Consider the following 24,197-nt stretch of genomic DNA (forward strand, 5'->3'; position numbering starts at 1 on the left):
TCAAAGGGAACATATCTGCCCAACAATGAAAACGTTAGCTGACCGTCAATCCTTGAAAGCCACAAAAGAGATGCTCTTCACAGGCAGAAGTACCTTAAAGGACTTGGCTTCCAAGCTGCTATTTTTCATTCAGCTAGGCTCAAGATAACTAATGGTTTAGATGCATGGAAGGTGCCCTTGAAACGTAGGGAAACAACAGCTGGCCATCTTCCAATCAGGATATAACCCATACAACTAAGGCTACTGCACGCAGTGATCATAATGATGAATATCCAGTGCTGTCTGGGCCAAGGGAATCACCAGCAAGATTTTCCACTTGTCTTTCTTTAGGGAAACTAGAGGAACAGATGAGTATGCATACAGCATCTTCCCCTTCCAAGAAAAAGATATGGTGTCAGTCTTCTATGCTTGTAAGAATGGCACTCTGGTAAAGAACTGTCCGAGTTGTCTGTTCTGTCCAAACAGAAAATAAAAAGATCTATCAGGGGAGTACCCCACTGATGGACAATGCCTAGAAAGACCTCTCTGTTCAGCATCCATTTGTGAGGGTCTGCTCTGGATCAGCTCAAAAGATCTGCCACAATGTTGTGCTTTTAATGGAATATACATAACCTGAAGGAAAAAGTTGTGTTGAATAGTACTGTCCCATGCAATCAAGGAAAGTCTGCAGTGGTGGTAAGACTTGGTGCCTCCTTGCTTACTTATGTATCTCATTACTCTGGTGTGATCTATGTATATCCAAAGAGGATCTCATGTCCAGCGGTAGTACAAGGATTGAAGAGCTAATGGCCTTCATTTCCTTTATATTTATGTGATCCTTTCTTTCTCTGGAAGACCAAAGTCCCTTGACATGGATGCTCTTGGAGCAAGTTATTCAGGCCAGGTGTGAAGCATCCATGAATAGCTCCTGGCAAGGGAAGAAACCAGAAAGGGCACTCCTGAGTTGAGTGAAATCTGGTTGACCCACCAAAGAAATTCCGTTTTGATGAAGGGCAAGAGAAGGAAACTTAATGGATGTCTGTGCTGAGTCAAAACTGACTTGAAGTACCACTCCATCTTCCTTATGTGGAATCTGGCATAAGGTACCATCATAATTGTACATGCCATGTACCCAAAAGCTCTCAATATCTCTCTTGCTATGGTCACATCCAAGGACAAATGGGTTAAATGTGTTCTGAGAGGAACTGAACTTTGCATGGGGGAAGAAAGGCTGTCATGGACAGAGTATTGAGCCTGCCAACCACAAAAATCAGATCCTGGTATGGGCTCAAGAAAGACTTTGTAAGATTCAAAGTGAACCACAGAGTGTGCAGAAGATTCATTGCAAAGTCTCTTAAAAGTACCTCTTGGGAAGGAGCCTGAATCAGGACAGTGCCCAAATATGGAGAAATATGGATTCTTTGAAGTCTGAAAAAGGCAATGGAAGTTACAATGCACTTTGTGAATACCCCTGGGGAAATTGAAAAGCAAAGGGTAAAGCAAAAATAGAGTGTGAAAAGAACACGCAAAACCTTAAGAACTTCCTGCATTCTAGATGACTATGAATATGAAGGTAAGCATCCTTTAAAAAAGCTTGGGGAAAGATCACAGGAAATAAGGACTGCGGTGTCAACATCTTGAGACTTGGAATTTTGAGATAAGTGTTGAGAGAAGAAAGATCCAGAATGAGTCTAAAAAAAGACCTTCTTTCTGGGAAGCAGAAAAATTCAGAATAAAACCAGGAGGAGGAACAAATTCAATTATCTGTTGAGCAAAGAGGTCCTAAAAAAGAGGAAGAATGAGTTGATTCTGGTTTCAAAGAGGATAAGGAAAACCTGCGAGATGTAGAGAAGCAATCCCAAGACATTTTGTATCCTTTTTGGATGATGGACAGGACTCATCTGACTGAAATTATGAACTGCCAGGTTAGGAAGGACAGCGATAGCTTTTGAGACAAAGTAACAGGGGGATGGCCAAGGTGTGTGTGTGTGTGTGTGTGTGTGTGTGTGTGTGTGTGTGTGTGTGTGTGTGTGTGTGTAGGGGGGGCAAGATTTATGGTTTTTAGTCATAAAGAGGCTGGTTTGTCAGGAATGTAGCATTTAGATCCTTTGGAATACTATAAGAGATATGCAAGGATAAGTATGAGGCATAGTCTAGATCCTCAACATCTTATTCAGAAAGATCCTCTTCTTCTGATGAAAAGAGGGATCTATTTCTCTTATCTGGGGGAGAAATTGGAAGAGAAGGATGAAGTGACTGAAGTGCCTTAAACAGACCCTCTCCAAAATTATATCAATCATATCAAAAAGACTTCTGCACAGGAGTGAAAGGAGGTCTTTGGAGCCCTATTTTTAGGGGTCTCCAGACAGTTTTTGGATAGAATCCAAAGGAAGGACCTCAGGGATCCATCTATGACCTCCTCCAACAGTCTTGGTGAATAGCCCACTCACCCTCAAAGAAAATAATTCTAGACTCTCCCTTCATGGCAACAGCATGGCTTATGGTCTACCAGGATGTCCTTAAATCCAGGGCCTTAGCAGCTTCTGGAAGGGTCATGTTAGAGGGACCAGGAAAGCCAGACAGAGAGGTCAAGATCTGCAAAAGCACCACAGCAGAGACATCAGACCAATTTCGCAGAAAAGAGGGAGAAAGTCTAAGTTTCTTTAGAAACCTTTTTCATAGCTTTCTTCTTTTCCTTCTAAGGAGGAAGGTCAGCTGAATGGGAGTTTGTCACCATGGTCTCTACCGCCAATTTCCTAGGTCACCTATTTTCAAACAGAATTTAGCCTCACCTTAGAGTTTTGACAGTAAATCTGACAGGACCTCATATCATGTTGATCCTCAAAACAAAAAAACGCCAGAGGAAAAGCCATCCTTTTAAGGAATGTGTCTAAAACAAGACTATTTATCCTTCCTGACAGACAAAAATCAGGTTTTACATAAACATTTCCAAAGCAAAAAAAGGAAAAGTAATCCAATGTGGATGCTTATTTGCCCAAAAATTTACTTTAAGCCATTCACAAAAACTCACATCACTATGCTTACAAGAAGTCTGCTTAAGAGTACATATGAAAAAATGTTCTGATTTTTTGTGTGCCTATCTGTCCCTCTGAAACCAGCATGTACTCAAGTACTAAGGACAAATGTATGGTGCACAAGGAGGAAGCCCAAAAGCTTTGTAAACTGGACAGACATCTGATCCTTGGCAAAATGTGTCCTATACAGATATGACTATCTTAACAGTGATATAATAAAGAACATCTGTGATCATCTAGAGCAAACTGTAGAATCCTTCTGTGTGAACACCACACAATGATGTGCTAGAACGCCTTACTCTTGTCCAACACCAAACTCCAAGTGCCTTGTGACGGCAGGAGGTACAACTCCCTGAAAAGTCAACCTCTAAAACAAGATGCACCAAATGTGATCAAAGACGCTGCTGACCAAGATGGGATAAAATTCATCCCCCCCAAAAAATATCAAGAGGAAGGACTACAACTTCAACTTCATTTCAGAGAAGAAACAGCCACTATACCACCTTTAAGTAGTACAGGCTAAGTATGTCACAACAGTTCTGCATTGAAAGTGTGGCCTCTGAGAAGAGCACTTCTTTAATGTCAAGAAGATGCCCACATGTGACCACAATGAGAACCCACATGTCTTTTGTGAGGACCTTCTGAGACAGGACAAAATCCTATAACCCCCACTCAACAGTCCTGATCAGCATTTAGGATTGCAACAAATGGGATGAAAAACTCACTCTCCTTGGTGGATTTAACTACTGCAACCAGGGGAGGCAGGACCACTTGATGCTTGGAGGTAATCTTCAATCTGCAACAGGATATCAATATTCCTGGGAAACTGTCACGTTCTGGAACAAGCAAAAGAGACTGTACAGGAACTATAAAGATGCTTCACTGTGGCCAAAGCCTGTTTTCTCTTCTACACAGCCACACCATGTTCTGGGAAGCCTCTGAAAATAATATATTCTCCCCTCAGAACAGCAAAGCCAAGATAGCATACTTAAGCTCACCCCCAAAGAAGGAAAGTCTCAGCCATGCCATCCTGCAAAGCAGATACTAGAAGTAACTGACATCGGCCAGAACACTTACATAGTCAAAACTGCAACTGGCTACATGAAAACCTACTGCAGAAGCTGTATAAAGGGTTTCAACCAACTCTTCATTGACCCCACTTATCAAGAAGGTTGAAATCTTTTCCAATGTTTGACCTCCAGAGAGGACTGCAACAGTTATTTGCCTGAATAATTATCTTTTATAGTTAAATCAAAAAATAGTGACCAAAAACAGTGGTTTATAAAACAAAATAAAAAAAAAAAAAAAACATAAAAGGAAACAGAAGATGCACTAAAAAAGCCCAGTAAAGCACTTTTGTCCCAACCAAAAAGTTGAACAACCTATTTAAAGACCCTCAATTCTTAAAGTGCTCACCATCATATTACAAAAATTAAAATTCAACAATAAATACTAAAACACATTTACAAAAATGAAGCAAAAAATCAATAAATCCCTATAAATAGATAAAAATATATGTACGCAAAATAAACCCATTTATTTTCTGTTATACAGACTGCTTGCTTTCAACAAACTTCATATTCAAGTGCCTATTGAGCATTGGTGGGCATCAAGTTTAATTTGCCTCTTTTATTCTTTAACCTTGAGCTTGTTATTTAAAGAACAATGGGATTCTATTATTAAATGCTCAACTTCTCTGTCTTTTTTCTCCCTATTTACTGTCCCTGCTATGAATAAACAACAATACAGCATTTAAAATATTTTAAAATTGACTGTTTCTCTCCACTAGATCAGTACCTTATTGTACTGTGCTGGTTTCACTTTCAAAAAGTCTCCAATTCACTGATGTCATCAAGGCCACTGAATACAGATAGTTTTTTGGTCATTTCCCTCTCCAAACTGACATCACCGCTACCGTCCTAAAACCCACCCATGCTATGATGTCACATCTCCCTGGTCCTTCCCCTAGCCATACAAAAAGTAAAGGCTAGAACAAGGAAACAGTACATGAGTCAAGTCTCCTGCTGTGAGTTGTCAATCACAGTAGGTAACAGCTCAAATTACCCTTAGCACTTCGACAGCTAGGGAAGTTAGGTGTGAAGGGGGATGGGAGATGAGTCAAAGTAGTACACGTTCAGGCTGCAGTTTAGCCATTCTAAAAAGAAGCAGCAATAAAAAGCACTTTGAAAGTCTGTTCTGTGTCATTTGCACTGTTTGTGTTTTAAGTAGTCATTGAACGGCATGAAATGTTACTTAAAACTGACTGATTGAAAGATAGTAGTGTATGTATGTAAAATCAGTGCAGTGACAGGAACTTTAGGAAGAAAGAGGCATGCGTGCCGCCATTTTTTTTTACAGACAAGCACTGAATTGTGGGATATCTAGAAGCAGACTAAACAATCAGAATTACTTCAAGATGCCAGACCCCATGTGGTCAGACTCCAAAATTACGTATAAAAATATTTAAAATCCTGTAAATAGTCCCAGAGTGGTGTTAAAATGTAGGAAACACCAAACCATGATGAAATAAACATGTTTATTTTTTTAGTCTGTGGGTGCGGTTCTCCTTTAAATCACCACCAGTGTTATCATCTGTAACATTATCTAATACAAAAGAAAATTTCTTAAAAGAGGAACATAAGGTAGAATGGCTGTCCAAGGCATATGCATATTTTTTGTTCTTGACAGCAAGATCATGTTCATTAATTCATTCACTGCATTTGACAGTTTTGCTTATATAAAACCTGTTGCAAAATATGCAAATAGCAAAGCACACCACTCCTCTGTGTAACAAAAATTATGCTGTTTAGTAGTGTACTTCCTCCCTTTTACTAACAGGTGTTGTATTTCACTGATGTACTTACACCACTTACAGTTTTCTATACTTCTAGGCCAAATGGCCTACATTCACATTTATATATTCACTTTTAACTGCTTTCTGTTCCAACAACCCTTTTATGTTGCAACATTTTTTCTACAAAAAAGATGGGGTACTACCTATCTTCTGCAACACTTCAGTGCATCCATAAAACACCATCCAGCTTTCCTCAACTATGTGCTTAATAGATTCACTATCTACACCAAGTTACGGCAAGATTATTAAAAAAAATCGCTCACCTTCTTATTACTTTCTTTCTCACTGTATACACCAAGTTACAGCAAATGAATTATTAAAAATCTCTCACCTTATTGCTCACTTTCCCCACTGCGTTCCTCATAAATAATTTTGTGTATTCATAAGACTAACATTCTTTTGCATTTCTTATTAACTTCTTCAAAAATGACAGTCTGCCATACATCTCTGCTCTAAAAACATACATTTCAAAATATCCAAGTTGACAAGAAACTCTTCTGTTGTCAAACGTGAGAGTAACAGCTTGGATCTATGTCAAGCAAAGTTCCTCATTAGCACTCTTCAAGAAAAATCTTGACGAGTGGAGGGGAAATAGGAACTACACCCCGAGGATCACTTCTGTGGCTCTGCTCGACAGGGGCTCAGGAAATTAACTTTCTTGGGTGGCGTAAGCCAGGGAACCTTGTTGGCTAGGCTTACTTAGGCCCTTGTGCCGATAGCCTAGTACCTACCTATGAACCTATATACATTTTTTAATACGTAATGGATGTCCAGTAGCGAGATATGAAGGAGTGGACATTAGAAAAAGTAGATGATGCACAACTGTCATCAGCTGGTACTCTAGAGAAAAAGGCAGCTGAAGTAGTGAATGATCCAGTAGACTAGACCTTAAGACTGCTAAGTAGAGGCAGTCCATTCACCTTACATACATGAGAGATGCATTCAGACAGCCATCAGGAAAGATCTATTTTCAAAACTCCTTTACCCAATTTAGCAGAAGAGAAGGACAGAAACAATTGTTAAGTCATTCTAATACTTTTAGTACAGTGCAAAAAATCTGAGCTGTTGGAGCTCATCCAAAAGGCATAGCACTTACTGTCTGTATTAGAAAAGTAGGGAAAGAAAACAAGAAGACTGACAGCTTTGCTCAGCAAAGACTCTGATGCCATCTTGAAGAAAAAGGAAAGACTGGTCCTCAGTGATACTTTATATTTATGGAACACAAAATATGGGACTTACAAGAAAGCCTGTAAAGTTCTGAAATTTTTCAAGCAGAAGTAACTGAACCAGAAACAGTGTTTCCCCAACAAAGGTATTTCAAATTGACTGTGGATGCCTGTTCAAATGGAGGTATTGCCAATGCCTGAAAAACAGAAGTACTGTCCCAGCACAGGACAAAATCCCAGAAGGGATTCTGAAGGAGGAAACAGCCCCTTAAGAAGACCTTGGACAATTTCAAAGAAGCAAATGAAGTTCAGTTTTTTCCTTTGTGAAAGCTGGAAATGGACCCCAGTTGAACTTTAATCACTGAATAGCCAGCTCCATCATAAACAAAGGTCAGCCAGGAAATCCAAAATAGCGGTTAACTTGAGGGCTTTGATGTTCAAGTGAGGCATCCTGGTCAAGTACAAGAAAATGTCTGGAGCTGGGCTGGGTCCAGCACTCATGGTGGGCAGATCAGATGAGACCACAGGAAGGGAAACCACATCTGTCGAGGCCAAAAGGTGTAATAAGGATCACAGCTGCATTGCTCCACAATGCTTTCTGTAGAAACTTCATTTTGAGATGAATGATAGGATAAGCATAAAGGACACCTGGGGCCAATTATGGACCACAGCATTCCTCGGGGACTCCTCTTCTTGGGGAGAATTAGGGCAAAGTAACCTTTGCATTTGGTGTTGGAGGAGAGGCAAATAAATTGCAGCAATGCTAGCCCCAGCAGCTGAAAATTTCCTCTGCTACTGGTGGGTTGAGGGACCACTTGTGAGTAAGAAGAATAGATCTGCTCAACTTGTCCACCAATACACTGAACTTCCCCGGGATGTGCACTGCAATCAGAAAGCAGAGAGAAGACATCGCCCACTGCCAAACCCTCATGGCCTCTCAGTGCAATGGGTAAGAATGCTTTCTCCCTTGTTTGCTTATGTACCAAACCACTGACGTAATGTCTGTTTGGATGTCAATCGTGCCCCTATGGAGGGAATCCTGAACAGCCTACAGAGCTGGAAGGAATGCCCTCATCTCTATTACACTGATGTGAATACTGGCCTTTGTGACAGACCACATGCTCTGAACCATCTTTCTCAAGAAATGCCCCCCCAATGCCAGTTGGGAAGCATCCATGGTCACTGTAGCCTGGGTGGAAGGGAAAACAAAAGGTCATCTTGAGAAAACTATTGGAGAATTCAGCCACCAGTGAATATGGCTCTTGCAGATCTGGGTGAGGCTCATGGGAAAGTTCACTGGTTGAATTTGCAATTTTGGGAAGAACAGGGATGTGGAATTAATAACATATAAAAAAAGGAAAGTGGGAGGGAAGCCCCAAATCATACTACTTAATAAAATTATATATACTTACAAATTAGCACAGAAAACTAACCAGACAACTAGAAAGTTGTTCAACAAATTTGTACTACACATGGGAGGAGAACTACAGGTCATCTAAACCTCACAGTTAGCCACAGATATCTTCACCCTTCTTCCCTGCATTCAAATTTTTAACAGAAGCAAGTATTACCTCCACCAACTCTGAAGTGCCATAGAAGGAAATTCAACTTTCATACATCTTTAACAAACATGCACAAGATAAATTTGAGTCCAGAAATAAAACTCTTTACTACAGAAACAGCAAGTAGAATGGCTCTATTAGAAAGCTGATAAAACATTGCACAATGACAGGTTATAGAAGTGTTTTATGGAAACTGGAGAAAGACAGCCAAGTAAAGAGATATTAGGGTAGCTAAAGGGAACCAGTCCATTACCTTATTTAGGTTCCCCACCTGACCCTGAGCCAGCTCTGCCACCACATCAGCAAACAAACACAAATGTTAAAAAAATAGTATCTCTGCAAGCTGCAATGCACAAGCTTCACTGAACTGCATATCTCAAAACAGAGACGTTTAGCCAAACTTACCTCATTCACTCCATTTTCGACATTTTTGTACATAAAGTGATGTAAGGGAGTGTTCCTGAAACACCTTAAAGTGTATAACTGTGATTTGTCATCTAGCTCTACCCTAGACTTTAAAGAGCTGTGTGCTTCCAGAGCAGTTTTATTACTGAGATGTACTACACTCTGGATTCTACTGTCTGAGGTCATGCTCCCCTGGCCCAGCTGCTCTAAGACAGAAACATCATGCTCTGGTAAGGTTATGCTCTGTTCATCTGGTGAGAACTGGAAGTGACCGGCACCCCACCGAAATGGAGAAACTTCCTGGAGTGTTTGTCTATTTTTATATGATAGTATGCTTCTTGAGGTCTACTCAACACATTCAAATCATCCTTCCTTAATAACAGTAGGATGGACTGAAATGTGACCATCTGAAATTTTGTTTTTCATAATGATTCAAGTACTAGAGGTCCAGAATGGGCACAACGTCACAATTTTTCTTTGGTATCAAAAAAAGAACCTTGAATAGACTCCACACCCATACTGGTCTAGTGGGACCTCCTGGATGACTCATTCATCTAGCAGCGTTTTTATTTCCTGAGCTGTTGCATTCCACTGTATGGGTGAGACATCGAGAAGTTTTCTTGAATAAAGGAAATGACAAAGAAAAGGAATGATGCAGCCTCTGGTGATGACTCTGCACCCATATATCTTGGGTGATGGCTGACCAGGCCATGGGGTGCAGAGAAAAAAATGCCCCCAACTGCCTCCAGAGTGCAACAGGTAGGCAACAGTTCAGGAGCTCTGAAAAGGCCTGTCACAGAAGGAACTCAAAAAGCCTTGATTTTGAGGTCCACCTCTTTGATGGGGTGATGTACATTATGATCATTCCCCCTCTGCCTTTGGGGGACTATTGCTAGAATATGGGCCATAGGCTTTAGACTTGCAAAATCACAATTTCTTACCTCCTTTTTGTTTTCTACAGAAAGACTTGCCATCCTGTTCATTTCTTTTAACTTTAGGTCCAAACAACATGGATCTATCATAAGAGGCACTGATGAAGGACATCTTGAAATGTCCTGCGAAGTAGCAGAAACACATCCAGGTGTGCTAGTGACATCAGAAATAAGGTGCATGGACATGCTTGATAGAGAGTGAAGGGTAGGCAGCTGTGTATCAACTGATTTTCTATCTTCCACAGATAAGGATCGGAGAGGGCCTTCAATAATTCTTTAGTCAAGTCCCTCAGAAAATGTGTTACATGGACCAAATAATTTAGTGCCCAGACAGCGAAAGTTGCTGAAGCATTTATTCAATTTCCAAACCTGTCCAACTCCTTAGACTCCATGCTAGAGGAATGGACACTAGAGCTCTATTCAGCAAGCTCTTTCTTGGTGGCCACCACTAGCACCACAGAATCCACAGTGGGATCCTTGCTTCAGAATAGCCATCTTTTAAAGAAATCTAGAATTTTATCAGATTTTCGAAGGATTGGTTCAACCACATCAATTTCCTTCCACACCCACCTTGAAACCAGGTTTACCAGTTCATCAACGAGAAGGACCACCCAAGAAGTAGACATTCCAGACCCAAAAGCCTAAAGCAATACAGATTCCTCCTGGGAGGTGGCGTCAGTGGATGACCTCCCTTTCTGCCTATGTAGGGGGGCTGGAGGACCTCAGCTCTCATCAAAAACAGCATCTTCAGTGAGGGACTCCTTAGCATTTTCAAGGGGGGCTGGGGGACCTCACCTCTCATCAAAAACAGCATCTTCAGTGAGGGACTCCTGAAGGAGAGTCCACATGCCTCCTTTCCTTACATGCTTTAGGTGCACTTCCCCAGTAGAATACTCCGGAAAACACTCAGAAGAAGATGGGGAGTCCAGGATGTGAACTGCCTCAAGACTTCGAGGGGCTGGCTGCCCCAATCTGACAAGAAGAGAAGAGAGAAGATGTGAATAGAAGAGAGAAGATGTGAAGAACTGTGTGTGTGTGTGTGTGTGTGTGGGGGGGGGGGTGAGTGGGAAAAGGACACCAGTTCCTTGGACTGCAAGAGGACTCCGTCAAAGACCATGAATGCCAAAGCCAAGATGAGTCCTGAAGTCCCCTCTAGGTTCCAAGAAACTCGACAAAGGCAAGCTCCAATAACCCATTTGGTTCAGCTCTGAAGCCAGTGCCTGAGCCAAGTTGTCAACAGCTGAAGCGTGGAGAGGAAGGGACAGATGTGAAAGCTCCAGAGTAGATCCCGAATTAAATGCCAGCTCTGACCCCTCGACTCCAAAACTCATTGAGATTATGAGATACTCTGAGTCATTCGGGTCAGAGATATAGTCAGAGTCAACAATGTCCAGTTTAAAGCACCTGTTCGTTGGGCAGCACAGGTTGAATAGTCTTCTGAAAGATGTGAAACCCCTAAACGATAAACACATTTAAAATGGGCATTTTGGTTATAGCTTTTATGCCCACATGTGACACATTTCTTAAAGCTGGACCTGCTTCTCTGACATCCTTCTGCTAAAACATCATCAGTAGACTGACAAAAACAGTAAACAATCCCAAACAATAATAAAGTATCACTACAAAAAGGCAATAGACTATAGTGATTTAGCTCCAACAGCTACCCAAAAATCAGGAGAGGGAAAGGCAGGAAAAGATATTAGGGAGGATAGAAAGTGAAAGCAGAAAAACTATTGGAAAAAAAACCCCCAAAAGGTAAAGGAGGGGATCAAGACACACTTATCAGAGTCCAAAAAGTATTCCAGAATTACTAAGCCGAGAGATCTGGGTCCGTAGTGTTCGAGTGGCAAACGAGATATGAGATATGTAATTCATTGCTAAGACGGGAATTATGGGTAAAGGGAAGAGCCTGAGCCTTGGACCCAAAGTCTTAAAAGTGGCTGAAGTTGGATCTGAAGACCCAAACATTGAGTGCAGTTGAAGAGACATCGAATGCATGTCCTTTCTCATTCATTTATAACAAGCTTAGCAAATGTGGGAACAATACTTGCCCCCTTGGTAACACAGCATATATGTTTACATATCTGTCCATCAAATACAAAAAAAAGAATGTTGTCTAGTACTACTTCCAGCAACATACACAAAATATTAACCTCCTTAGTGGTGAAATCAGATACCTCTAAAGTTGAAACTTACATTTCAAAACAGCTTCAGTGACAACAGCCAACACTAGTAGAATTTGCAATTTTGGGAAGAACAGGGTTGTGGAATTAATAACATATAAACAAAGGAAAGTGGGAGGGAAGCCCCAAATCATACTACTTAATAAAATTATATATACTTACAAATTAGCACAGAAAACTGACCAGACAACTAGAAAGTTGTTCAACAAATTTGTACTACACATGGGAGGAGAACTACAGGTCATCCAAACCTCACACTTAGCCACAGATATCTTCACCCTTCTTCCCTGCATTCACATTTTTAACAGAAGCAAGTATTACCTCCACCAACTCTGAAGTGCCATAGAAGGAAATTCAACTTTCATACATCTTTAACAAACATGTACACGATAAATTTGAGTCCAGAAATAAAACTCTTTACTACAGAAACAGCAAGTATAAGGGCTCTATTAGAAAACTGATAAAACATTGCACAATGACAGGTTATAGAAGTGTTTTATGGAAACTGGAGAAAGACAGCCAAGTAAAGAGATATTAGGGTAGCTAAAGGGAACCAGTCCATTACCTTATTTAGGTTCCCCACCTGACCCTGAGCCAGCTCTGCCACCACATCAGCAAACAAACACAAATGTTAAAAAAATAGTATCTCTGCAAGTTGCAATGCACAAGCTTCACTGAACTGCATATCTCAAAACAGAGACGTTTAGCCAAACTTACCTCATTCACTCCATTTTCGACATTTTTGTACATAAAGTGATGTAAGGGAGTGTTCCTGAAACACCTTAAAGTGTATAACTGTGATTTGTCATCTAGCTCTGCCCTAGACTTTAAAGAGCTGTGTGCTTCCAGAGCAGTTTTATTACTGAGATGTACTACACTCTGGATTCTACTGTCTGAAGTCATGCTCCCCTGGCCCAGTTGCTCTAAAACAGAAACATCATGCTCTGGTAAGGTTATGCTCTGTTCATCACAGGAATTACAACAGGAGACTGGAGAAACATGCAACTCAAAAGATACTTTTCTGTTCTGAGGCTCAGGCTTAGAATGGTCATCTCCCAAATCCTCTATGTTATCATTTTCTAAAGACCACTCTGCTGAAGATAACGAAGAATGCCCAAAGCTGCTGTTGGGAGAGGGACACCGTTTTTCGGCATCAATTAAAAAACTGTCTAAGGAGGACCCCATATCACTGTTAATACTAGTCCTACTGCTGCGATCTGGAGTATACAGTGAATCCACTCCATTTTTAGTAGACAAAGGAAACTGTTCAGAAACTGAAGTAATATTACCCTCCATCTCAGAAGTGACATCTGAAACAGGTTCAACTGATTCATCCCACCAGGGACAGTCAGTCAAAGGTGAGAGTTTCATAAAAGAAACTGCATCCTTGCAATCCATTTCTTTCTCAATATCCCCACAATATTCTGTGTAGCAGCTGATCGAGGAAGATTCTCCTTTACTCAAAACTGAGTCAGTGTTGTAGTGTAAAACAGAGTCATCACGACTGAAAACTAAGTTTTCTGATGTGTTATCCACCAAATCGCAGTCAGTAAGGTCTATTACCTCTGCCACTCCGCTCTTGCATTCTGTGAGGATACTTCTGCACACCTGCTCATCACCCGTTAAGTCTATGTAATCCTATAGAGTAAAAGAAAAAAAAACAAATCTGGTCATTAACCTAAACAACTTGTTACAGTTTACATTTTTTACATCCTAGATAAAATTTAATCCTTTTTTTCTTTACCTTTATTCAACCTAATCCATCTTCTGAATAACCACTTTTTTGTAAAGCTTTATGTATTCACTGTTACAGTGAGTATACTCAGACAACTAGTCAGCCCTATGGAGTAAATAGATTAAACTCTGATAGAGGCCAAGGTGAACAGAGTTAAGATTAGAAGCTTAGAAACTTGACAGTACTGGTGTGTGTGTGTGTGTGTGTGTGTGTGTGTGTGTGTGTGTGTGTGTGTGTGTGTGTGTGTATATATATATATATATATATATATATATACATATATAAATAAAAAACTTATACACCTTTAATGTATATAGTGTAAATACTATACACACCCTTTAATTTAGCAATGCTGAAATAGTCATAGGGATACTCAAATTGGATAACTGTAAAAGTATTTGCATTATGAGCATCTACATTCCCCCTGGAAATAATATCCCTACTCTTGAAAACATTCTATGGTCGTCAACTAATATTAAACTAGACATACATATTAGGAGATGTGAATATAGATTGGAACAAAATTAATAACAATAATCCCTCTTTATCTATTAATCTACTCAACTTCACTCAACTAATAGATGGCACTACCAGACCTAATAGAATCAACCCCCCAGGGTCCACCTTGGACTGGATCTTAGCCTCCCACCCAAATAAGATATCTCACTCTGTTATCCTACCAGACACCATGAGTGACCATCTCCCAGCTTCCATTCTCCGAGCTACCCACTCCTCCCCTCATACTCGTAATCTCAAAAACTTCAACCCTTCTACATTCTCAGAAACACTTAAACAAACCAACTGGGACAATCTAAAATCTCTTCCCCTAGATGAAGCCGTACATTTCTTTAATACAACCTTCCTAGACATTCTAAATGCCCAAGCACCTCCTAGAGCTAAGCGAATAAAACCTTACTCTGCCCCATGGCTAACTAAAGATACTAAATCACTTATGCAACAAAGAGACAAGACTTGGAAACCTTACAATCAGAAAAAACTCTCGGACACCCTCCTCAAATACAAGTAACCTAGCCAAAAAGCTTATTACAAAAGACAAAAAATCCTACTACATTAAACTACAGTCTACCCATTCAAAAAACCCAAAACAATTCTGGAACTCCATAAACTCTCTTCTGCACCCAGGTACAAAAAACAATCCCTGTCCTGATAATAATTTAACAGGCATAGAAATTGCCACCCTATTCAATTCCTTCTTTACCAACTCCATAGCTGAACTCACTAAGACCTTCCCCAATAATATCTCCTCCCCTCCACTCAACCCTACATTCCCTTCCCCCAATCAATCTCCCTCTCCCACCCCTCCCCATATTTTCCATCTAAAACCCATCTCTATCTCTCACATCAAAAAGCTTATAACTAAACTCAAGCCTTGCTCCAATGCCCCTGACAATATCTCCTCACACTTTATAAAGCTTCTCACTAAACTCAAGCCTTGCTCCAATGCCCCTGACAATATCCCCTCACACTTGCTGCAGATGCCATTGCCATCCCCATTAGCATTTTCATTAACCGATCCATTCATGAATCTTACGTCCCCAAATTGTGGCGTGCTGCCTATATCCTACCTCTTCACAAAGGAGGCAAAAACAATAACATCTCTAATTTCCATCCAATAGCCATTCTCTCCCCAATATCAAAAATTCTAGAAAAATGCATCCACCACCAACTTATGCCCTTCCTTATCAGTAACCACCTCCTTACCCATACTCAACATGGCTTCCGCCCCAGCCATAGTACAATAACCGCTCTCCTCTCATTTTTAGACATAGTAAACCATGCCCGGGACTCTGGAGAAATTGTATCCACTGTCCTTCTAGATCTTTCCAAGGCTTTCGACACTGTCTCTCACTCCCACCTTCTAACTCACCTATCTAACCTCAGTCTCGATCAGCATTCGCTTACCTGGTTTAAGAGTTATCTTTCTGACAGATCCCAGGCTGTGAAATGGAAAACTAGTACCTCAATCTTCCTTCCTACCCCAACCGGGGTTCTCCAGGGTTCAATACTCGGTCCAATGCCCTTCAATATATTAATTAATGATTTCCATGCAGCCATTTCCAACACTAAAATAGTGCAGTATGCAGATGACTCTACTTTAATCTGCTCTGCTCCTAATCTTCCTGCTCTCCAAGCAATTATCCAATCTGCCTTTACAGCCACTGAGAACTGGATGTTTCAAAACCACCTCTCCCTTAATGCTAATAAATCCAAAATCCTACTTTTCTCTCCCTCTAAAAACCTGCGCCTTAACAAACAATCTTTCAATATTACCAGTAATGCCAACTCCCTAATAGAAGGTGTCCCCTTCGCTAAACTTCTTGGTGTTACTATCGACGAACACCAAAAATTCGATACTCATGTCCAATTAAATATAAAAATAAAACATCAAAAACTTGGGTTACTATACAGAAACTCTCACTTCCTCTCTCCCTCTACCAGGCAAACTCTTGCCACTACCTACTTACTACCATCACTATTATATGGTGCCCCTCTTCTAACCAACCTTGCATCCTCCATCTCCTCAAAACTAGAAATCTGCTACAACAAAATCTCCAAATTCGCTACGAAATCTAAACACTACTCCCACCATTGATCTTTCCTACACATGCTAAAATGGTTAAGAGCTTCCCAACTACCTCGATTACCTCCAACTCACTACAGCCCACAAATTAATCTATAAACCTACTGCATGCCCTGCTCTAGCATACATCCTTCCTTCTTATACTCCACACAGACCTCTAAGATCTGCACAACAAAATCAACTTGCTATTCACAAACCAAAACGTCCCATTGGCCAGTGTCTGCTATCCTATTCCCTAGCAAAAAATGGAACTCTCTTCCCCCTCACTAAGAATCTCCAATAACCTTGAACTCTTTAAATCCCAGCTCCATTCTCATCTCTCCCAAAATTGGAAATGTAATTGCTCTCTGCCCCCCTAATCCTATTAAACTCATTTCTACTTGTTCTTCATTAAATACTTCTTCACCTTGCTATTCTGCCCAACAGCTTCCCCTTGATATTTCTTACATAACTTATACACCTTTAATGTATATAGTGTAAATACTATACATACCCTTCTTTCTGTACTTCTCTCCCCCTATATACTTCTTCCATCTAAACCTATATTACATTTGACTGACTAATGACTAACATTCTACAAATTGTGTCCAACACTCTTCTACTAACTTTACCCTCCGTCCCCCTTGTATTACCCCCTATTGCTTTTTTCTCACATATGTTCTTCTTTCTAATAAACAATTGCCTCTTGCTTCACTACTCAACTGCCTCTCTCTCCTTCCTCCACTTTTGGTATTTATTCCTACTACTCTGCATACTTTACACTACCCATTTTCGTTACCAAGCATGTTCTGTATGAACTATACTCAAGTCTCCTATACTCCATTTATTGCACTACATCTTTTTGCTACATCTCACTGTATCATCTTATAATTTTGTTTAAAATATTATATAATACTAGGATTATTCATAACTGCATTTTATTGTACTTTTTATCGTATTTTTGTCTTTTTATTGTATCTTTGTAATTTTGGAGCTTTTCTCCCCGGGCCTCCACTGAAAACGGGCTCCTTGAGCCCAGTGGACCACCCCGGTTATCCAACTGGAAATAAATAAATAAATAATATATATATATATATATATATATATATATATATATATATATATACACATACATACATATATAGGTCTACTGCTTTTGGTCGAAATACATTTGGTCGAAAATGATTTCAGGCAGCCCACTTCACTAAAAGCTCATTTGACTGAAAGCTCATTTGGTTGAATTCTGTTTGGTCGAAAATGGAATATAGCCCCTGCCCCAATGCAGTGTGACCCTGGAGTGAGAATATAAAGTAAGGGGGGTTGGGGGGTGAAGCCCCCCACATTCTGCAACTAGTTTTTACTGACGTTATATGTTTTAATGTATTTTTAATGGCTACACATGTATATAATAGTACATACACTGCAATTTTATATATATATATATATATATATATATATACATATATATATATATATATATATATATATATATACATACATACATATATATATATATATATATATATATATATATATTTTTTTTTTTTTTTATCAAATACATGTTATTACTTTGAGGGAAACAACTTTTTATAATTCTATCAGATACCTATTCGGGGGGGATTTACAGCAGCATGTTTATGACAACAGTCCCTCAGAAGAGGTATGCACTGCATTCTGGGTGTTGTTTTTGGCTCTCCAAGCCAACTCCAGGTGGTAGCCCTCATTTGCAAATGCATGGAGGGTGCACTTATGGGGGTGGGGTGTGGTAAGTCACAAATGCGATGTAGGTAGTCTGTCCCCACTTCAACCAGGCATGGGGTTAGCGACTTAAACAAATGTTCTTATTTCTAGGAAAAGTACAAAACTTCCTGAAGCTGGCCTGCCTGTATGATGACCCCTCTAGGTGGCTCTTTTTAGTGGATCTGGGAATACCCCACCACTATGGAATAAATCGTCTTTAGTCAAATATGCAGAGGCTTGATGGTTGGCAGGCATTACTGAAAAAAGCACAATGAGAAAGGTATTCTCTTAAGGCACAGAATAGTTGTGTTAGTAAACTTACCATAATAGCAGATGTTCAAATTACTGCTGCAGTAGTCTTATTTATATGGGCTATATCCTACTAAGGATATAGCAACAACTATCCAGCTTCCAAAGCTTACATAAATTCAAGACTTTAAGACTTGAATGCAGCTCACATCTGTTACACTCCAACTCAAAATTGTGTCATATTTATTCACAGTCATCACATTTACATAAAAATTTTTGATGGTAGTATATTTATTGCATCAAGAGACAGGGAGATCACTAGTACTTGTTTTTCTAATTGTAACACTAACGGTGTGGTTTACATTGCTACTTGTAAGGTTTGCACTTCATTTTTCATCGGAAAAACTGAGAGGAAGCTAAGGAATCGTATATACGAGCATTGTTATGAGATTAGGAAACATAACAGCAAAAACGCCCTATACAGACATACCTTGACTTGTCCTCAGGCTAATTTTCTTTTTTTCATTTTGGAAATTGTACCCAAGGAAGTAAGAGGTGGTATGTGGGAGGCCAAACTTGAATATAGGGAGTTATTTTGGCAAATTGTTTTAGATTCCACGAAATCACCAGTTTTAAATGATATGATTTCCATTTCTTCAGTTTTAAAATTAAGGGCAGCAAAATTGTAATTTCAAGTTAAAGCCACATGGTGGCAGTATACATATGGGTTTGTGACATGTTTAACTATTGAGTAACTAAATACAAATTTTATTTCTATTAAATGTATTTTTGGTTTTATTAAATATATTTTAATGTTTTTAAGATCCCATTGCTTAACTATCTATTAATATCAGCTTAAGAAAAGTATTTTAAACCATTCATTTTAAACTGGAAGGTTTTTTAAAATGTTTTTATGAGTGGTATTATTAATTCTCATTGGAACCAATTATTGAATTATTACTTTTTGAATTTACATAATTGAATGATTATTTAAATGTTTTGCAGATTGTTGTCAAGTGTGAGTTTTCTGATGAAGACTTGAATTTTGGGTCGAAAACGTATTTACTGCCTTTTGGCGTTATCTTGGTGTTTGTGAATAAAGTGCATATTTATACAAGTGGTCTCGGTTTCCGACCTTCATGTGGGCACTCTTTGCAGGTCTATAGTTTTGGCTATATCCTACTAAGGATATAGCAACAACTATCCAGCTTCCAAAGCTTACACAAATTCAAGACTTTAAGACTTGAATGCAGCTCACATCTGTTACACTCCAACTCAAAATTGTGTCATATTTATTCGCAGTCATCACATTTACATAAAAATGAACATGCTATGTCTTGCTAGCAGGAAAGGTAAAGAACTCCCAAGTAATTGTCGCCGATGAGTACTGAAACCAATATTACTACTATACCTCGTTAATTGTGATTTGATCTTTTTTGTGTCCCTTTTGCCATCTGTCTTGAATGGGTTTGTGGTGGTGCCAGATTAAGCTTAAAGTGTGGTGTGCAAATAGTGGCACTAAGTCACTGTGAATAAGCAGTTGTGGCGTCATAAGGTTTAGTCAGTGCAGTGAGTGGCATACAATGAGCACATCCCTTGGGGGGGTGTAGAGGAGGCACTTAGCATTGTTCATGTTCACTAACCACTTCCCTGGCAGATGAGAGGCCTGTCTATGCACGACACAGGTAGCATAAGTAGAACATGAAAAACTCTGCGTGGGTGAAAACAGGGAACCTTGACAGCAGTAGCAGACTACAGTGATTCTGCAATAAATAATGAGAAGGCATGGAATAAGTTCCAGTGACAGAATTGATCAAGGTCCACTAAAGATAGTATATGGACTGAAATGGGGCAACAATGAGTTCAGACACTTTGAGCGCTGCATTCCTTACAGAAACATGAGATTTTGCAGTAGTTAAAAGTGATAAAAGGTTTTGTTTTAAGCTGTAACAAAGCCCCAAAACATTAGACATGTGATGGCAACATCTCAAATCAGAGAAAGATGTTTAAACATTTTGTGTCTGCAGATTGGCAATGTAGTGAGTGGTCTCCTGTGCATGGCGAACAAGTACCTTGATGTGGCATTTCATCCTAGTATACCATAGACATCTGTTGCCATTGAGAGTGCTGTAAGAGCCCTTCTGATATGGGCCTTAATGTACAAAATAGGCATCTTAATATTGTCAAGTTACCAAATAGTGCATAATGTACTCAATGCATGCGCTTATAGGTTCATAGGCGGTTACCAGGCTAATGGCCCTAAAGCCCTTACAAGCCTAGCCACATTTATCCCAAGTTGCCCCAACTGTCTATGGTTAGGGGAGTAAAGTTCATAGAGGTAAGGGTCTATGGTAGTTAAATACCAACTTCCTCTGTCCAGAGGGGACATGAGCATCATCTCAAGAGTGAATTTGCGGTCACCCATCCACTGATCTAAATTGCATTTGAAGAGGGTCAGGAAGGAGCTCTGTTCACGTGAATTGGAAGCTTGTTCCAGACAAGTAGCAGACTCTGGGTGATGTATCTATTTCCCCAGCATGACCTGTTCATGTCAGAGGCTAAGTTAAGATCCCTGGAGCGAGTGACCCTCCTGTATTTGACTTACAAATGTGTAGAATTTCCATCGAGCCAGGTCAAAGAATGCCCTATAAAAGCCAGGCGCAGGTCATTCCTTAGCAATCTGTAAAAGACAAAATACAGTGACAGTGCTTTCAATCTTTCCATGCAAGACTTATTCTGTGTACCCTATAATTTCTTGGTGAAAAACTTCTGTAGTCTCTCCAGTTGTTGCAGGTGTCTAGTGAGGTATATTCAAAAGGGAGCACTGTACTCGATTATGGGTCTGATGAGGGCAAAGTATAATTATAACATCCTGAGATTTAGCTGTGATGCCTTTACTTATAAGCTGTGCCACATAAAAGGATTTCTTTACTACTGTGGATACGTAGTGGTCAAAGTTCAGATTCCTATCAACCAGAGTACCCAGATCATGTACCACTGGGTCTACACTTAGGGAAGTGCTGTCTATAATGTAATTAACAAGGCTGTCAGCTTTCCCAAAGGGAATGATAATGCATTTTTTTTGAATTTAGCCTTAATCTATGACTTTGGTACCAATCATTTGATTGCGTTAACCTGTCTGCAGTATATTAACATTTTTAGGGGACTCAATGACTGCTCCCAATTTGCAATTGTCAGCAAATTTGGTCAGCCACAGGCTGTCCAAGTTTGCCTGGACTTCTGAGAAATAAATTCCAAACAGTAAGAGGCACAGCACAGAATGTGGTGATACGCCACTGGAGGCTGGTCTTTTGCTAAAGGTGAAGTCACCCACTTTGACAGTATGTGTCCTGTCAGTGAGCCACTTGGCTTCCCACCTGGTATTGTAGGGGTTAATTCCGAACCAGGAGAACTTCTCTATAATACCCAAGTGGGGGATTGTGTCATATCTAGTGGTTAGGTCAAGACAGGTGGTATGCACTGTCTCTTCCTCGTCCAGGGCCTTGGTGACTTTCTTGAGGAAGTCAACCATGTTTAATAGGCATAATCTATCTTTAAAGAATCCGAACTGGGTTGGGTCCACAGTATGGAGATTACCTATGTCCTTGTTAATAAGGTATGTCCCTTTTTTAATTTCTCCGAGTCTTTTGGGTTTCTAAGACCATAATGGGAATGGACCCCATTCTTAAATCAAAGCAGGATTCAAGTTCATGAAATCAGTACTGTTATAATCGTTGATGTTAGCCAGAAGTGCTCTTCTCAGCACCTATAATGTACCCAGTAAGGACTCCTGCAATTCATACAGAGTTACATGCATATATCTTCTGTCTGAAAATTCTGGGCTTTTTGCATAACAGTAACAATACATAATTTCTTTCTTATCCTCAACAGTCCACTCAATTGTCTTTATGGCTCTTTTTTGGCCTATACGTTTTTGTGATTTTTATGGACTACTACTTCCTTGTACAACAGAGGGGCCATCCTCCCCTGGGCCTGGCTTAGCCCCACTGTAGGAATGTTTCCATATCTTGATAATTCTACACAGTCATTTTTTCCATTTCTGGTGGCGGTGCACCTACCAAGTTTGGGCACTTTTTGCCGTCTTGGTGAGATTTTGTGAAAAACAGGGTCCACCTCATGAAGATACTCACCAAGACTTGACAATTAATTAAATTCCAACAATACTACTCTCCTTTTCTTGCTGATTTTTTTTTATCATCTCTCCATTCAGACCCCAGGTTCGTAAGGATTCTTTCCATGACCTTGCAGATGAGGCTAGTCAAGCCTAAGGGCCTATAATTCCCAGGGTCAGTTGATGGCCCCCCTTTGTGCAGAGGGATAACCGTTGGTGTCTTCCACTCCACTGGAACATAGCTAGTTTTCAGGCTGTGGTTAAACAGGGATTCAAATGGGTTTGCTAGGTCATGTTTTAAATTGTTTAAAAGGCAACCCGAGACATTGTCTGATTGTCTGGTCCCATTGTTACTTTGTTTTGGCCTTGGACAGCATTGAGATGACCTGCTCTCTTAAGATAATGGGCTGAGGAATGGTGGCAGGTTTACTTTGGGGGATAACTGGAGGGGACAAGGGGGAGTGAAGTTTCCTCCAAATCTGTCACCTAGCAGGTTGGCTACTACCTCTGGTTGAGTATGGGTGGTGCCATCCACAACCAGTTCAGCTCATGTCTGGGTATTCCCTTTTAGATTTCAGACGTAGTTAAAAAAATGCCTTGTGATTATCCTTAGCTTGTGAGGCTATTTTTGCTTCGTAATTACCTTTGGAGGACTTGACAAGATCTCTAATTTGCTTGTTTGACCTAGAGAGGTATTTCTTCCTCTGCTGAGCCAGTTCCCTCTTGTTCTTGGACATTAGTTTCTTCTCTTGCTGTACAGCCTGTTTATACTGGCGTCCACCAGGGTGGCTTGTTTTTTCAACATAACCTGGTCTTAATTCGGACAGGTACAGATGATCCTATACAATTGCTTAAGTGGTTATACAGGGCACTGGTGTACAACTCTGCATAGGAGTCTGTGTTACCTGCGTTCCAGGGAGCTTTTTAACTTCTTATAGTCACTCAGTAGGAAGTAATTTGTCTTAGAAAAATTCTTAAGCATTTTTGAGCTTGATGGAGCATCTCATCTTATCATCGAACTAGACTGACTTATGGTCCAATCTTACCAGGGAGGACATCACACAGGGGTGCAATGCTCTCCCATGTTAGTGAGTACTATGTCCAGGACATCTGAGCCTCTTTTGGGTGTGCTGACTATCTGTTCCAGACCATTGGCATTGACAAAGTCCAAGAACCTCTGATCCAGCATGTCTGTGGTCCTGTATGTTTCCCATTCAATGGTAGGATAGGAGCTACAATCAACAAGCTGGCATACAGTTAAAAAACTCTTAATTACATCCTTATCTTTGTCAGCAGAAACAGACAATGACAAAGAAACATCACAGTCGGAATATCTAAAAAGATACTTTAAACCCTGGTTAAAGGTGGAAATGAAATTAAGCAAGAACAAGGCTTACTGTATGGAGCACAGTTAAGTATTGCACACATTTTAATTTAACATAAGAAAGTAAAGAAAACCATAATTGAAAATATTGATGAGTTAAACTTCACTGTTGTTAGCTATTACAATTCATAGGTTCATAGGTTGGTTCTAGGCTATCGGCCCTAGGGCCTATACAAGCCTAGCCATAACAATTCCCTGGATATTTCTTCCCACACTGTTTACTTCCCTGGACCCCTGTCTGCAGGGCGACTGACGTGATC

The 24,197-nt window shown here is 40.1% G+C and overlaps 1 protein-coding gene across 1 annotated transcript in view; it reads right to left on the reverse strand.

Annotated features, from left to right (window-relative positions):
* The window catches only part of SIMC1 (SUMO interacting motifs containing 1), a 1,791,957-nt gene extending 1,782,859 nt beyond the window's left edge, over positions 1-9,098 (reverse strand). The window contains exon 1 of the mRNA XM_044069369.1: positions 9,002-9,098. Coding sequence (XP_043925304.1) covers positions 9,002-9,034 — 33 coding nt within the window. The 5' untranslated portion in view covers positions 9,035-9,098. The remainder of the gene's footprint in view (positions 1-9,001) is intronic.
* Positions 9,099-24,197: the final 15,099 nt, after the last annotated feature.

This window comes from Protopterus annectens, chromosome 4.part0 (assembly GCF_019279795.1).
Source record: "Protopterus annectens isolate FY-2018-M chromosome 4.part0, PAN1.0, whole genome shotgun sequence".
NCBI classification, from domain to species: Eukaryota; Metazoa; Chordata; order Ceratodontiformes; family Protopteridae; genus Protopterus; species Protopterus annectens.